Source organism: Hemitrygon akajei, chromosome 1 (genome assembly GCF_048418815.1).
Source record: "Hemitrygon akajei chromosome 1, sHemAka1.3, whole genome shotgun sequence".
NCBI lineage: Eukaryota > Metazoa > Chordata > Chondrichthyes > Myliobatiformes > Dasyatidae > Hemitrygon > Hemitrygon akajei.
The window spans coordinates 31,564,250-31,582,388 of NC_133124.1; the positions used below are offsets into that span (position 1 = coordinate 31,564,250).

At 40.7% G+C, this 18,139-nt stretch overlaps 1 protein-coding gene across 8 annotated transcripts in view; it reads left to right on the plus strand.

Annotated features, from left to right (window-relative positions):
• The window catches only part of stau2 (staufen double-stranded RNA binding protein 2), a 313,804-nt gene that overhangs the window by 26,430 nt on the left and 269,235 nt on the right, over nt 1–18,139 (plus strand). For all 8 annotated transcript variants that reach the window (XR_012098305.1, XM_073040402.1, XM_073040452.1 and 5 more), the window contains exons 2-3: nt 5,787–5,997; nt 16,222–16,352. Coding sequence is in view for 7 of the 8 variants with exons in the window: in XM_073040402.1 (XP_072896503.1) it covers nt 5,796–5,997; nt 16,222–16,352 (333 nt within the window). In the remaining variant the exon portion in view is untranslated. The remainder of the gene's footprint in view (nt 1–5,786; nt 5,998–16,221; nt 16,353–18,139) is intronic.

The window sequence follows — 18,139 nt, forward strand, 5'->3', positions numbered from 1 at the left end:
TTGACCAGGGGTGCCCAAACTTTTGCATGCCACTGTACATGCAGAAACTGATAGACTGCTGTTACATAAGTGGTTTATGGAATACTGATGTAATTAAATCCTTTATTCCTTATCTACCTTCAGTGCTATTTTTAATGTCCTATAGTTCTGAAATCCATTTGCAGTTTTGGTCCTACTGCTATATTTAATTTGTTTATTACCTTGGACTGATTTCACATGTGAGACATTGCATTTGATCTAAAAATAAACGTGCTTTTATGTTTTGATGAATGGACATTTAGTGGGTCTTCTTATTAAAGCAAACATAGTGTTAGGGTGAAACTTTTAAAAGTGTAAAATTATTGGTTTTAAAAATTGTTCACCTTATAAGTTATGTCATGTTTGTAATCTCTGCTAAGGCATAGGTTTTTACTAAGGTTACTTTTTCCTATTTTTGTATCCACCTTCAGTTATACAGAGTTTCTATTGTTTGCCAACAAGCCTCTGAAATTATAGTCTTGAAGTTTTTTAGCTGGCTCAAGGTGTGATTTTTACTGGAATTATGGCATGTGCAAAATGCACTCGCATTATTGGACTAAAATTACTGCATGCTGATTTTTCACATCTGCTGTTGCTCTCTAATTACGATGCAATATACCATATACAATATACAACTACTAATGTAAAAATTATAAACGTTTTTATTGGTCTTTACAGGTAAATATTTGAAATTCACGGTGGCATGTGATAAGAATATGAGAGATGGGCGAAAGAGTTGGCCAGTTGGCCTTTCGCCCTGCTCCACCATTCAAAGTAATCATGATGGATCTACCTAGATCTCGTCTCATCTCTGCTAACTCCCCAGAGCCTCCAGTTCTCTGATTGTTCAAAAATGTGTCTGTTCCCTCTTTTTAAGTAGACCCAATAGTTGAGAATTTGTGCAGAATTCCAGAGGTTCATTTTCTCTGTGAGAAGAAATTCTTATTTGTCTGGGTTTTAAATGGCCACCCCTAATTTTGTAAGCTTGTCTCCTTGTTCAAGATTGGTATATTATTTTCACACCTATCACAGTACAGTGGAAAAACTTTGTTTTGCATGCCACTTATACACATCATTTCATCATATTGACACAAGGCGAAAGCAATAGCTGATTGCTGAATATCCCTTTGCTGTTGCAGAGAATGCAGAGTAGGCAGACAAAACGTTGTAAGACCATGACAAGGTAAATTGTGAGGTCGAGAGTCCTTATTGCAGTAAGCTAGAAGCTGTCCTTGACCCTGTGTTTTCATGCTGTTCTATCTTCTGCCTCTCTTTTACCGCAGTCCCTAAGAAGTTTCTACGCTTGGATTTGTTTCACGCATGTGGCTGTGTGGCTAAGCACAGCTCCGACACCATAGCCAAGTTTGCCAGTGACACCACTGTTGTGGGTCATATACAAGGTGGTGATAAATCAGCATACAGCAGGGAGATTGAAAATTTGGCTGAGTGGTGTCATAATAATAACCTCTCACTCAATGTCAGCAAGACCAAGGAGCTGATTGTAGATTTCAGGAGAGGGCAACCAGAGGTCAATGGGCCAGTCCTCATTAGAGGACCAGAGGTGGAAAGGGTAAGCAACTTTAAATTTCGGGGTGTCACTGTCTCAGAGGACCTGTCCTGGATACATCATATAAATGTAATTCAAAGAAAGCATGACAGCCCCTTAGTTCCTTAGGAGTCTGCGGAGATTCGACATGTCATCAAAAACCTTGGCAAACTTCTATAGATGTGTGGTGGAGAGTGTGCTGACTGGCTGTATTACTGCCTGGTATGAGAACACCAATGCCGTTAAATGGAAAATACTACAAAAAATAGTGGAACTGGCCCAGTATGTCACAGGTAAAACACTTCCAACCATGAAACTTTGCCATAGAAAAGCAGCATCAATCATCAAAGATCCTCACCACCTAGGATGTGCTCTCTTTTCACTGCTACTATCAGGTAGAAGGTACAAGTGCCTCAGGACTCATACCACCAGGTTCAATAACAGTTACTACTCCTAACAAAAGGCAATAACTACACTTATTCTATTTCTGGTGTTACAACAACTGTTTTTCTCACTTCAAGGACTCTTTATCTTGTTATATCATGCTCTCGTTATTTATTGCTATTTATTTGTGTTTGCATTTGCGCAGTCTGTTGTTCATTGATCCTGTTCACAGTTACTGTTCTATAGATAATAGGTGTAGGAGTAGGCCATTCGGCCCTTTGAGCCAGCACCACCATTCAATGTGATCATGGCTGATCATCCACAATCAGCACCCCGTTCCTGCCTTCTCCCCATATCCTTTGACTCCGCTATCTTTAAGAGCTCTATCTAACTCTTTAAGCTAAGTATGGCTGCAGAAAAATGAAAATGAATCTCAGGGTTGTATGTAGTGATGTGTATGTACTCTAATAATAAATTTTACTTTGAACTTCTGAACTTTGAGATCACCTTCCTTTTCCTCAATTTCAGATAATACAGATATAATTTACTTAGTTACTCGTCATTGATATATTCCAAATAAGAAAAAATTTTCAAAGGAGAGAAAGACACTACTGTGGCTGACAAGTGAAGTCAGAGCCAAAATAAAAGCAAAAGAGAGAGCATACAAGGAAGCCAGAACTAGTGGGAAGATAGAGAATTGGGAAGCTTTTAAAAACTTCCAAAAGGAAACTAAGAAGGTAATTCCAAAGGAGAGGATGAATTACGAGAGGGAGCTGGCGACTAATATCAAAGGAGATACTAAAAATTTTTTTAAGTATATAAAGGGTAAAAGAGAGTTGAGGGTAGATATAGGACCAATAGAAAATGATGCTGAAGATATTGTAATGAGAGATGCAGAGATAGCAGAGGAACTGAATGCGTATTTTGCATCAGTCTTCACAGTGGAAGACATCTGCAGTGTACCGGACATTCAAGAGTGTCAGGGAAGTGAAGCTTGTACAATGAAAATTACGACTGAGAAAGTGCTCAGGAAGCTTAATGGTCTGAGGGTGGATAAATCTCCTGGACCTGATGGAATGTACCCTCGGGTTCTGAAGGAAGTAACTGGAGAGATTGCGGAGGCATTAATAATGATCTTTCAAGAATTGATAGATTTTGGCATTGTACTGGATGACTGGAAAATTGCAAATATTCCTCCGCTATTTAAGAAGGGTGGGAGGCAGCAAAAAGGAAACTATAGACCTGTTAGCCTGACATCAGTGGTTGGGAAGTTGTTGGAATCGATTGTTAGGGATGAGATTATGGAGTACCTGGTGGCACATGACAAGATAGGTCAAAGCCAGCATGGTTTCCTGAAAGGAAAATCCTGCCTGACTAACCTATTGCAATTCTTTGAGGAAATTACAAGCGAGAAAGACAAAGGAGATGCAGTAGATGTGGTGTACTTGGATTTTCAGAAGGCCTTGACAAGGTGCCGTACATGAGGCTGATTAGCAAGATAAGAGCCCATGGAAATACAAGAAGTTACTAGCATAGGTAGAGCACTGGCTGGTCGGCAGAAAACAGAGAATGGGAATAAAGGGATCCTATTCTGGCTGGCTGCCGGTTACCAATGGAGTTCCACAGGGACCACTGCTTTTTACGATGTATGTCAATGATTTGGACTGTGGTATTAATGGATTTGTGGCTAAATTTGCTGATGATGCAAAGATAGCTGGAGGAGCGGGTAGTGTTGAGCAAGCAGAGAGCCTGCAGAAAGACTTAGACAGTTTAGGGGAATGGGCAAAGAAGTGAAATGAAATACAATGTTGGAAAGTGTATGGTCATGCACTTTGGTGGAAGAAATAAACGGGCAGACTATTATTTAGATGGGGAGGGAATTCAAAATGCAGAGATGCAAAGGGACTTGGGAGTCCTTGTGCAAGATACCCTAAAGGTTAACTTCCAGGTTGAGTTGGTTGTGAAGAAGGCGAATGCAATGTTGGCATTCATTTCTAGAGGTATAGAATATGAGCAGGGATGTGATGTTGAGGCTCTATAAGGCACTAGTGAGACCACACTTGGAGTATTGTGTGCAGTTTTGGGCTCCTTATTTTAGAAAGGATATGCTGACATTGGAGAGGGTTCAGAGAAGATTTCCGAGAATGATTCCAGGAATGAAAAGGTTAGCATATGAGCAACGTCTGACAGCTCTTGGGCTGTATTCCCTGGAGTTCAGGAGAATGAGAGGGGGATCTCATAGAAGCATTCCAAATGTTAAAAGGCCTGAACAGATTAGATATGGCAAAGTTATTTCTCATGGTAGGGGATTCTAGGACAAGAGGGCATGACTTCAGGATTGAAGGACATCCTTTTAGAACTGAGATGCAGAGAAATTAGCAGGTGGTAAATCTGTGGAATTTGTTGCCACGAGCGGCTGTGGAGGCCAAGTCATTGGGTGCATTTAAGGCAGTGTATATAGATTCTTGATTAGCCAGGGCATCAAAGGGTATGGCACGAAGGCAGGGGAGTAGGGATGACTGGAAGAATTGGATCAGCCCATGATTGAATGCCAGAGCAGACTCGATGGGCCGAATGGCCCACTTCTGCTTCTATATCTTATGGTCTTATTGGACCACATTCACATCCCGGTAACTAAATGTCAGGACTGGTTTTACTCCCAAAGAGTTCTTATTTATTTGGGAACCATAAAAAGTCAAAACCAGCTTCTGAGATTACTTTGGATATGAAAAAGTTGTTTGAAGCTTTTGTTTACTCTCAATGCGTTAATCTGAGGGGCAATCAGTTGCTTGTTTTGAAATGTAGCTGTTTGAATTTTCTTCTCAAATTTGAAGCCAGCAGGATGCAACTTTTTATCTATTTTTTAAATAATATATGTAAGATCATGATCCTTTTTAAATTATAAACATGAATTTACGCACAGGATGCTTATTGTACTCTGATGAGATGGGTGTGCTTAATACTGTAAGGACTGATAATTGCTTTCTGGGAACAATACAATGTACAATACGTATTTCTGAGTGAGGAATTGGAAGCAAAATCAGGGCTGAATTGAAATACTGAAAAAAATGTTTCTTTGAAACAGCTGGATCTGGTAGTTGCTATCTCTAACAGGTGACTAAAACATTTATATGATTGTTAATATTTTGTGTGTGGTTTCTATAACAGTCAATTTTCAAATGCAGCACAGAAATCCTCAAGATATATAGCATTATACAATGATGAACATGATTTGCAACTTTGTTTATTTGCAACTTGCAGTTTAAAGCAGGGCTTACAACTGGAATGGCACAACTTTTAAAGAAATACAGGGTTGTTGTAGTGGCCTTTGTTCCATCTCACTTTATCTGGATACATTTGCCGAGGTTTTCCCACCATCATCTTTGCAAACATTTTGTTACAAGAGTGCCCTCTGTTACTTTTGATCCTTCTCTTTGACTCTTCAATATCTTTGTAATTCATTCAACTCATTTATTTTTGAAAAATTTGAAAATACTTGTGTCAACATTTTAGGGAAAACCTGTCATTTATGATTCACATAAAAATAAGGCCAAGCATAATTTGTTGCTGTGATCCCAACACAAAACTTGCATTTTTTTTGTCATGTAAGGAGTTATTGGAATCAGTAGTTATCTTCATGCTCTGGATCTTGGGCACATACTTGTTATATATGTGAATATATAAGATAATGGGGGCCATAATTTACTGCAAATTATTTCCATTTTAATATCATTCTGCTTTGTATATACCTTCCTACCTGCTGTGGATAATTAAAATTCATTTTTGTTTTTTTACCATTTTGTAGCCTTTTTGGCTCATGAACATTTATTTCTTTCAGTGATAGAGAATGGCGCAAGTTAAAGTTCAGACTGCAGTAAACCTATCTGGATCTACGTTAGGTGTCACAATGCAATCACCATCTGTGGCTACTTCTGTTCCTTTGGTGCTGCAGTCTTCTGTGAATGGGTCAGTCCCAGCCTCGACTTCCAGCTGTGTCAGTCCTGCAGCTGGTCTCGTGGATTCCACTGCTTCTATTGATAACTCACCAGGTGAGAATTTTTTATTAAATCTACAAGCTCTTTTGAATCTGAAGTTTGTGTAGCTTTCAACTGGCTATTTGATATAAAGTGATCAGTGAAAACAATGAAATGCACTTTACTTTGAAAAATGTTGTTGCAGTTACTCTAATGAGTGAATTAAGGAAATTGTATTATTATGCATATTATCCAAGATTTAGCAGATGGAATTTGGGTATCAAAGTTCAGCCAGCCCCAAAATATTTTAATGTGTATGAGTTAATCTGCATCTAAAATAATTTATGATATAACTTTCAATTGGTCTTAGTATAATTTTGATTTTGTAGCTTACTGTCATAGTGTATTTATTTCTAATGTTTGAGAGACCTGTGGCAGCCTCCAGGTCACGATACATGCACAATTCCATGGGATATACTAGCTCTGTTAAGATGGATAGATAGATACTTTATTCATCCCCATGGGGAAATTCAACTTTTTTCCAATGTCCCAGACACTTGTTGTAGCAAAACTAATTACATACAGTACTTAACTCAGTAAAAAATATGATATGCATCTAAATCACTATCTCAAAAAGCATTAATAATAGCTTTTAAAAAGTTCTTAAGTCCTGGCCTTAAGTACCAAGGCCTTAACTTTACACTTGTTAAATCATTCTGTTGTTTTCAAGGATATTCTATTACCATATAGTGCCATACTATGCAAAGTTTTTCAGTGTTCATAGCATCAGATTTTGTTTATTCTGTTCACAAGTTATAAGCTCCCCATAAGCATATTCAGTAGCAAAGATGTGGGTAAAGAAATTACAATGGGAATAGAAAATGCGTGCTAAAAGAGCAATGTTAGGATAGTCATGGGAAATATCAATATGCAGGTAAATTAGAAAAAATAGGTTGGTGCTGGATCCCAAGAGGATGAATTTGAAGAATGCCTACAAGATGGCTTTTTGGAGCAGCTCATGGTTGAGCCCACTGGGGGATCAGATGTACTGGATTGGATGTTGTGCAATAATTAGTGATCATAATGTGATAGAATTTGCCCAGCAATTTGAGAGGGTAAAGCTAAAGTCAGATATAGCAATATTGCAGTGGATTAAAGGGAATTACAGGGGTATATGAGAGGAGCTGCCTAATATTGATTGGAAGGAGACACTAGCAGGACTGATGACAGAGCAGCCATGGCTGGAGTTTCTAGGAGCAATTCGTAAGGCACAGGATAGATGCATCTCAAAGAAGAAGTTGTATTCTAAAGGCAGGATGATGCAACTGTAGCTGACAAGAGAAGTCAAAGCCCACATAAAAGCCAAAGGGGGGCATTTAGTAGAACAAAGATTACTGGGAAATTAGGGGATTTGGAAGCTTTTAAAAAAAAAACAAAGGCAACTAAAAAAGTCATAGAGGGAAAAGATGGAATATGAAGATAGGCTAACCAACAATAATAAAGAGGATACCAAAAGTTTCTTCAGATGTACAAAGAATAAAAGAGAGGTGAGAGTAGATAATGGACCACTGGAAAATGATGCTGGAGAGGGAGTAATGGAGGACAAAGAAATGGCAGAAAAACCGAATAAGTATTTTGCATCAGTCTTCACTGTGGAAGACACGAGCAGTATGCTGGAAGTTTGAGAGTGTCAGGGCAGGAATCAGTGAAGTTGCCATTACTAGGGCGAAGGTGCTCGGGAAAACTGAAAGGTCTGAAGGTAGATAAATCTCCTAGGCATGGTGCTCTATACCTCAGGGTTCCGAAGGAGGTGGTTGAAGAGTATGAAGGCATTAGTAATGATCTTTCAAGAATCAATAGATTCTGGCATGCTTCTGGAGGATTGGATCATTGCAAATGTCACTCCACTCAAGAAGGGAGAGAGGTGGAAGAAAGGAAGTTATAGGCCAGTTAGTCTGACCTCAGTGGTTGGGCCGATTGTTGGAGTCAATTGTTGAGGATGTGGTTTTGAGGTACCTAGAAGCACTTAATTAAAAAAAAGCCATAGTCAGCATGGTTTCCTTAAGGGAAAACCTTGCCTGACAAATCTGTTGGAATTCTTTGAAGAAATACAAAGCAGGATAGACAAAGGAGAGTCAGTTGATGGTGTGTAAATTGGATTTCCAGAAGACCTTCAACAAGGTACCATACGTGAAGCTCCTTAACAAGTTAAGACCCCATGGGATTACAGGAATGATACTAACATGGATAGCGCATTGGCTGATTGGCAGGAGGCAAAGAGTGGGAATAAAAGGAGCCTTTATCTTGTTGGCTGCCGGTTACTAGTGGCGTTCCACAGGGATCTGTGTTGGGACTGCTTCTTTTTATATGTTAGTGATTTGAATGATAGGAATTGATGGCCTTGTGGCCAAGCTTGAGGACAATATTAACATAGTTTTGAGGAAGCAGAGGGGCTGCAGAAGGAGTTGGATTAGGAGAATAGGCAAAGAAGTGGCAGATGGAATAGAGTGTTGGGAACTGTTTGGTCATGCACTTTGGTAGAAAAAAAGGGTTGACTATTTTGTAAATAGATAGATAGATAGATACTTTATTCATCCCCATGGGGAAATTCAACTTTTTTTCCAATGTCCCATACACTTGTTGTAGCAAAACTAATTACATACAATACTTAACTCAGTAAAAATATGATATGCATCTAAATCACTATCTCAAAAAGCATTAATAATAGCTTTTAAAAAGTTCTTAAGTCCTGGCGGTAGAATTGTAAAGCCTAATGGCATTGGGGAGTATTGACCTCTTCATCCTGTCTGAGGAGCATTGCATCGATAGTAACCTGTCGCTGAAACTGCTTCTCTGTCTCTGGATGGTGCTATGTGGAGGATGTTCAGAGTTATCCATAATTGACCGTAGCCTACTCAGCGCCCTTCGCTCAGCTACCGATGTTAAACTCTCCAGTACTTTGCCCACGACAGAGCCCGCCTTCCTTACCAGCTTATTAAGACGTGAGGCGTCCCTCTTCTTAATGCTTCCTCCCCAACACGCCACCACAAAGAAGAGGGCGCTCTCCACAACTGACCTATAGAACATCTTCAGCATCTCACTACAGACATTGAATGACGCCAACCTTCTTAGAAAGTACAGTCGACTCTGTGCCTTCCTGCACAAGGCATCTGTGTTGGCAGTCCAGTCTAGCTTCTCGTCTAACTGTACTCCCAGATACTTGTAGGTCTTAACCTGCTCCACACATTCTCCATTAATGATCACTGGCTCCAAATGAGGCCTAAATGGAGAGAAAATACAAAAAAACTGAGGTGCAAAGGGATTTGGGAATCCTTATGCAGGATCCCCTAAAGGTTAATTTGTAGGTTGAGTTGGTGGTGAGAAAGACAAAGGCAATGAAGTCCTTTTGAAATGAGTGCTTGGAATATAAAAAGCTAGGATATAATGTTGAGACTTTATAAGGCAGTGGTGAGGCTACACTTGGACTATTGTGAGCAGTTCTGGGCCCCTTATCTAAGGAAGCAAGTGCTGACATTGGAGGGGGTTCAAAGTAAGTTCACAAAAAAGGTTCTGCAACTGAAAGGCTTATCATATGAGCGTTTGATGCACTCACTGGCATTCAGAAGAATGATGGGCGGTCTCATTGAAGCTGTGCAGAAGGACTTGGGAGTGCTTGTGCATGAATCACAAAAGATTGGTTTGCAGGTGCAGCGGGTGATCAAGAAGGCAAATGGAATGTTGGACTTCATTGCTAGAGGGATTGAATTTAAGAGCAGGGAGGTCATGCTGCAACGGTACGAGGTACTGGTGAGGCTGCACCTAGAGTACTGCATGCAGTTCTGGTCTCCTTACTTAAGGAAGGATATACTGGCTTTGGAGGCGGTACAGGGAGGTTCACCAGGTTGACTGCAGAGATGAGGGAGTTGGACTATGAGGAAAGATTGAGCTGCCTAGGACTGTACTTGCTGGAATTCAGAAGAATGAGATATCTTATAGAAATTTATAACATTATAGAGAGGATAGATAAGATAGAGGCAGGAAAGTTGTTCCACTGGCTGGTGAGACTAGAGCTAAGAGACATCGCCTCAAGATTTGGGGGAGTAGATTTAGGACGGAGATGAGGAGGAACTGCTTTTCCCAGAGAGTAGTGAATCTGCCTAATGAAGCAGTGGAGGCTGCCTCAATAAGTATATTTAAGACAAGGTTTTTGACTAGTAGGGGAATTAAGGGTTATGGCAAAAAGACAGGTAGGTGGAGATGAGTCTATGGCCAGATCAGCCATGATCTTATTGAATGGCAGGGCAGGTTCGACGGGCCAGATGGCCGACTCCTGCTCCTATTTCTTATGTTCTTATGTAAACCTATTGAATGTTGAAGGTACTCTTAGATTGGATGTGGAGAGGGTGATTCCAATCACTGACCTGCCAATGATTTTTATTATATTTCCTCATGAATATGAGCTACCACTGATGCTCTTCCCCTTTTGGCTTTGAGAATGTGGCGATCTATTCCTGTGAATCTTTGTGGTGAAATGATTTTGCTGTTCCATGAGTTTTGACTCCCTGCAGTTGAGATCTGCTGGGACTGCTTCTGGAATACCGTGTACTGGCCTTCCTTCCCTATTTCAGGAACTGTGACTTGCATGGCAACGTCCCAGGCCCATGCTTTTCTTGTTCATCTTAGGTGATGAAGATCTTGGGGTTAGTAGATAGCAAAAATGCAGAGATTTTTCAAGCATTTCACTGAAGTTTTGGGTACCAAATGTCAGAGAAAACTATGTTAGTGCAGAGCCACCTACTGGTATCATGAATGAAAGAAAAGTTGTATTTTTGTGGTTTAAAAAAAACCTCCCATGTTTTATCTTGGAATTTTTAACAAAATGTATGAAATTTGGGGTATACCATTGACTTTTAGCACTTTAAACCAGAAAAAATTGACATTTGTGGACATTTATAGTTAAGTGATTATATATCTGATATGTGATTTATTTACTTTTTCTAACATTTTGTGGGATTGGATTTTAATGACCAGTTTCCCAAGTAAGATGGAGGAAGTCATCCTGGTAAAGCTCTGTTTGAACCTAAGTTTACCAGAAGTATTCATAGAAGAATAAATAACTTAAGAATTTTGTTTTCTTCAACTTGCTTGAGATTTGATGTACCTTGACCTAGAGGAAAGGAATGAATGTGATGGTATTGGTTTATTATTGTCACATCTACTGAGATCCAGTAGATAAACTTGTGTATGCATGACATCCATACAGTTAATCTTGCTACACTATATTGAGGCAGTACGAAGGGGAAACAACAACAATGCAGAATATTCTGTCATGGGATGCAAGAGTCACAACAAAGTAGATTTCAAAGTCAAGCATTCATCTTTAAATGCAAAAGGTCCATTGAAGAGAACAGCAGGTTAGAAGCTGTCATTGAACCTAGTGTTGCACACTTTCTGGCTTTTGTATCTTCTGCCTGATGGAAGGGGGTGAAAAATCTTTGAGGAGAGAGGAGCTTTCTGTTTCATTTTTTTGCTGCCTCAGAAAAGCATTCAACATAATCAGAATCCATGGAGGGGAAGCTGGTTTTTGTGATGGACTGAGTTGTGTCCATAACTGCAGATTCTTGTGGGCTTGAGCAGAGCAGTTGGCTTAGCAAGATGTGTTGCATTTGGATAGTATGCTTTCTTTGGTGCATCTGAGGGAAAAAAAAATTGGTGAGGGTAAACCAGGAAATGTCGGATTTCCATGGTGGAAAACTGATGTGCTCTCATGGCCTTGCTTCTACATGACTGGACCAAGATAAGTTATTGGTAACGCAAACTAGAGAAAATCTGCAGATGCTGGAAATTCAAGCAACACACACAAAATGCTAGTGGACCGCAGCAGCATCTATAGGAAGAAATACAGTTGACATTTTGGGTCAAGACCCTTCGTCAGGACTAACGGAAAAAAGAAATAGTAAGAGATTTGAAAGTGGGAGGGGGAGGAGGAGACCCGAAATGATAGGAGAAGACAGGAGGGGGAGGGATGAAGCTAAGAGCTGGGAAGTTGATTGGCAAAAGGGATACAAGGCTGGAGAAGGGAGAGTATCATAGGATGGAAGGCCTTGGAAGAAAGAAGGGTGGAGGGGAGCACCAGAGGAAGATGGAGAACAAGCAGTGAGTTATTGTGAGAGGGAAAGAGAGAAGAAGGGGAGGAGGGGCATTAACGGAAGTTAGAGAAATCAATGTTCGTGCCATCAGGTTGGAGGCTACCTGGATGGAATATAAGGTGTTGTTCCTCCAACCTGAGTGTGGCTTCATCCCGACAGTAGAGGAGGCCATGCATTGACATAAGGGAATGGGACGTGGAATTAAAATGTGTGGCCACTGGGAGATCCTGCTTTTTCTGGTGGACCGAGCGTAGGTGTTCAGCAAAACAGTCTCCCAGTCTGCGTCGGGTCTCACCAATATATAAAAGGCCGCACCGGGAGCACTGGACACAGTATATCACACCAGCAGACTCACAGGTGAAGTGTCACCTCACCTGGAAGGACTGTCTGGGGCCCTGAATGGTGGTGAGGGAGGAAGTGTAAGGACAGGTGTAGCACTTGTTCCGTTTACAAGGATAAGTGTCAGGAGGGAGATTGGTGGGAAGGGATGAGGGGGGATGAATGGACAAGGGAGTTGCGTAGGGAGCGATCCCTGCAGAAAGCAGAAGCGGGGGGAGGGGAAGATGTGCTTGGTAGTGGGATCCCGTTGGAGGTGGCGGAAGTTACAGAGAATTATATGTTGGACCCGGAGGCTGGTGGGGTGGTAGGTGAGGACAAGAGAAACCCTATCTCTAGTGGGGTGGCAGGAGGATGGGGTGAGAGCAGATGTGCATGAAATGGGAGAGATGCGTTTGAGGGCAGACTTGATGGTGGAGGAAGGGAAGCCCCTTCCTTTTAAAAAAGGAAGACATCTCCTTCGTCCTGCAGTAAAAAGCCTCATTCTGAGAGCAGATGCAGCAGAGACAGAGGAATTGAGAGAAGGGGATGGCATTTTTACAAATAACAGGGTGGGAAGAGGAATAGTCCAGGTAGCTGTGAGAGTCCGTTGGCTTATAGTAACATCAGTAGATAAGCTGTCTTATCTAGAGACAGAGAGATCAAGAAAGGGGAGGGAGGTGTCGGAAATGGATCAGGTAAATTTGAGGGCGGGGTGAAAGCTGGAGGCAAAGTTGATGAAGTCAATGAGCTCAGCATGCGTGTAGGAAGCGGCTCCAGTACAGTCGTCGATGTAAGGAAGGAAAAGTGGGGGACGGATACCAGTATAGGCTTGGAACAAGGACTGTTCCACAAAGCCAACAAAAAGGCAGGCATAGTTGGGACCCATACGGGTGCCTATGGCTACACCTTTAGTTTGAAAGAAGTGGGAGGAGCCAAAGGAGAAATTATTAAGGACCAATTCTGCTAGATGGAGGAGAGTGGTGGTAGAGGGGAACTGGTTGGGTTGGAATCCAAAAAGAAACTGAGAGCTTTGAGACCTTCCTAGTGAGGGATGGAGGAATATAGGGACTGGACATCCATGGTGAAAATATGACGATGGGGGCCAGGGAACTTGAAATCATTGAAAAAATCCAGAGCATGAGAAGTGTCATGAACATAGGTGGGAAGGGATCGAACAAGGGGGGATAAGACAGTGTCAAGGTATGCAGAAATGAGTTCGGTGGGGCAGGAGCAAGCTGAAACAATGGGTCTACCTGGACAGGCAGGTTTGTGGATCTTGGGTAGGAGGTAGAAACGGGAGGTGCGGGGTGTGGGAACTATGAGGTTGGTGACCATCTCCAATGGGATGCTTGGTTGTTGATGTAGTGATAGCTCTTCTGGGTTTACTTATGGTTTCAGCCATATTGTAGAGTGAAATGTTATAAGACTTCCTGAGATCAAGAAGGCTGCCAAATAGTTATTTGATGGTCCAGAGCACACAGAAAATGCTGGAGGAACTCAATAGGTAATGCAGCATCTATGGAGAGGAATCAAAAGTTGATGTTCCTTGGTAGAGGCTTTGGTGTACTTTCTTGGCCATCGTGATTTGATGATTTTTTTTTAGAAACTTGGTGCACTCAACCTTCTCAATCTCAATGCTCTTGATGCATTCAGGGGCATTTAGTTAGACAAATAGAAAGGTGGCATATTTATTTAATTGCTGGCAGACTAAAAGGTGTTGATGTTCAGTGTGATCTGTGGGGCCTTGTACACTACACTGAGTTCAGTAAGCAATTGGGAAGGAAAATAATGTATTGGCCTTTATTACACTAGAATTTGAGAACAGAATTGGAGTCCCGAAGTATGAGTAATATTCCTGGAGGAAAAAAAAACCTCATTGTCTGTCCAAGTTGAAATTAAGTGCCAAACACACAGCATAGAGCAAAAAGGAAGTGGCTATAGAGATGGTGGACCCATATGAAGGTTTTAAATACTCACTGATTTCTGAGAGTATGCCAGTATTTTGATATAAAACAACAAATGTGATTCCCTTGTTTAAGGGAAAAAAGACAAAATGCAGGTCAGTTATCTTAACAATCATCGCTGGCAAAGTGCTTCAGCTAAAGAAGAAATAGCTAAACATTCAGGAAAACTTTATCTGATCAAACCAACAAAAAGCAAATCATGACTGATAACTTTGCTTGTGATTTTTGAGGATGCAAAAAGCAGAGTAGATAATTGGGAGCCAGTGGATGTGGTGTATTGGCACTTCCACAGAGCACTTGACAATGTGCCACCTAAGAGGTTGGTGCACAAATTAGCAGCTTACGGTATTGGAGGAATCATGTTAGCATGGATTAATAAGTGATTGTCACACAAATAAATGAAACTTTTTTGGCATGTAAGGGCATAACTAGTGTAGTAACACGGGTGTCAGTTCTTTGCAATGGAATATAGATTGAATTGATGAAAACTTAGCAAATTGAATTCAGGTGAGAAAATGTGAGGTCAAGTAATTTTGTTAGAATGGAATCAACAGACAAGATTCAGATTCAGTTTATTGTCATTTAGAAACCACTAATGCAATGCAGTTAAGAAATGAGACAATGTTCCTCCAGAATGATATCACAAAAGCATATGACAAAACAGACTACACCAGAAAATCCACATAACGTTTGGCAATCCCCAATCCAGAGTCCGGAGAGGCTGCTGCATATTAATATCGCGCTACCGTCTTAGCGCATTCCCCAGAAAGGAGCTCCAAATCCACCAGACAAACAAGACCAAAAACTAAAGCTACAAGACCTGCACAAAACCACATAGTTACAACATATAGTTACAACAGTGCAAACAATAGCATAATTGATTAAAAAAAACAGACCATGGGCACAGTAAAATAGTCCAAAGATGTTAAAAGACTATAAGTTCAAAAGAAATCACCACACAGTTTCCACAAGTCCTCAGGGTCCCGACAGACTCGCCATCCCACTCTGGCGGCAGAAAGGAATACCCCTTCAAGATTATTGTTTAAAGGGAAAGAGGTGACAGTGAGTGAAGTACACATTGTGGTCTCTTTCCATTTAAATAATAATCTAGGACGTTAATTAATTAAATGATCAAGGGTCCTGTATAAGAATCCAGGTATTTAAGAAGGTAAATTGCATGCTGCCCTTTATTGCAAAGGGGTGGAGTTTAGAAATAGGTTTTTGTTATAATCTGCATGTTTTTGGGACTTGTTGAAACCCAAACACATGGCAGAAACCCACGTGGTCACAAGAGCAATGTGAGTAGGCAGCCCTGAAGCTCAGGATTGAACTTGTGTCTTCTGTGTCACGAGGAAGCAGCTCTACCGGCTGCACCACTGTGTCCCCCAAAACTGCACACAATCTTGGCTCTCTTATTTAAGAAGTGGTATAGGAGCATTGGAGGCAGCTGAAAGTAGGTTCAGCAGTCTACTTCCCAGAATGAGAGGATTGTCCTTTCAAGAGACTACATATTCTTTGTAGATTCAGAAGAATGAGGGATGATCTTATTTCCTGAGAAAGCTTGACATGGTAGATGCTGATGTTTTCACTAGTGAGGAGACCTAGTATCAGGGTAAGGGGTTAATTTTTTAAACTGTAGGTGCATGAAAATTTCTTCTCGACAGTGAGGTCTCTACCCTAGAGAGTGTGGAGGCTATTTGAGTATTTGAATTTGAAGTAGATAAATTGTTGAATAAATGGAACAAAAATCAGAAGAATTTTTACATAGCAATGTTGAAAGAATATGAAATTCATCATTTTATTTTCATAAAAAATTATGTTCTCCAAAGATGAAAATTATTACTTTGTCTAAAGTATGTTGGTTGTAGTTTCTTTCCAGGATAACATGGCAAACCCCAAAGAGAAAACCCCAATGTGTCTGGTGAATGAGTTAGCCCGTTTCAACAGAATCCAACCCCAGTACAAACTTCTGAATGAAAGAGGACCAGCCCATGCCAAGGTAGTAGTTTGGCAGCTTTTAAGAGTGTTTTGGATTTTTGAAGCACTTTTTCACATGCTAATATAGAAAGCAATGGTAATTTAGATCCAGTGTCTTTCATTTTACAGGTCTATCAAAATCTTGGTGTAATTGCCTGGTAATTTTTTTGTGTGCAATAATTTTGACTATAGTGAGAACACACTTGGAGCCCACAAAATGCAGTAGAAGCCAACCCATCTATGATCCCAAGGAACTGCCACAGCAGCAAATGCAGTACTTGGGATATAATCCGATGAGTGCTGAATGCCATTCCAGCATAATTTCTGTTCTCATTGTGTTTTGTCTTAATCACCTTGTTGACTTTTAAGAACCTATGAGCACACCAGAAGATCTTTCTCTCTCTGTTCAGGTAAAGGATATTTGAAGGTTCAATAGATGTTACCTAACCTGCTGAGTGTATTCAGTGTTTCCTGTTTTTATTTTGCATCACAAGATCACTCAATTTACCACCTTGGCTGTCGTCTGAAATGAACATTTTATCTGTGAGATCTGATGAGTCAAGTCACTTTTATTGTTATTTCGACTGTAACTGCTATGTACAGTACATAGTAAAAATGAGGCAACATTTTTCAGGACCATGGTGTCACATGACACAGTACAAAAACTAGACTGAACTACGTAAAAAACAACACAGAGAAAAAAAAAACAACTATACTAGACTACAGACCTACCCAGGACTGCATCAAGTGCACAAAACAGTGCAGGCATTACAATAAATAATAAACAGGACAATAGGTAAGGTGTCAGTCCAGGCTCTGGGTATTGAGGAGTCTGATAGCTTGGGGGAAGAAACTGTTACATAGTCTGGTCGTGAGAGCCCGAATGCTTTGGTGCCTTTTCCCAGACGGCAGGAGGGAGAAGAGTTTGTATGAGGGGTGCGTGGGGTCCTTCATAATGCTGTTTGCTTTGCGGATTCAGCGTGTAGTGTAAATGTCCGTGATGGCGGGAAGAGAGACCCCGATGATCCTCAGCTGACCTCACTATCTGCTGCAGGGTCTTGCGATCCGAGATGGTGTAATTTCTGAACCAGGTAGTGATGCAGCTGCTCAGGATGCTCTCAATACAACCCCTGTAGAATGTGATGAGGATGGGGGGTGGGAGATGGACTTTCCTCAGCCTTTGCAGAAAGTAGAGACTCTGCTGGGCTTTCTTTGCTATGGAGCTGATGTTGAGGGACCAGGTGAGATTCTCTGCCAGGTGAACACCAAGAAACTTGGTGCTCTTAACGATCTCTACCGAGGAGCCGTCGATGTTCAGTGGGGAGTGTCAGATAATTGTCAATATATCTTTGACTTTTGCCATTAGTTGGCTATATTTTAATCAATTTCATAATCTTTAAGTATACAGTACATTAACTCACAGAAAATATAAAATTATAATCTATTATAAAGTAGATTATAATGAAATAAGTTAATAAATGAATGGATTGAGATAAATGGTTATAGGTTTGATTAAGTTTCAAATGACAATAGAAACATGTAAACTGTTTTGTCCGTACATTGGATGTGATAGTGTAAGTTACTCTGTAATAGTTTCTGAATGATGCCCTTCTGGGTGCCAGCAATCTCTTAAAGTTGTGCAAGTCCGTGATGTAGGCACAAATTGATTAATTATGTGTGTGCCAATTTTGGCTTTAACTAGTTTGATGCTTCCAGATACAAGTAATATATATTTATAAAATGAGTTACTTCAGATTTCACTATGATGCAATGAACTTTCCACTGGGGCAGATAACGTACATTGGGTAG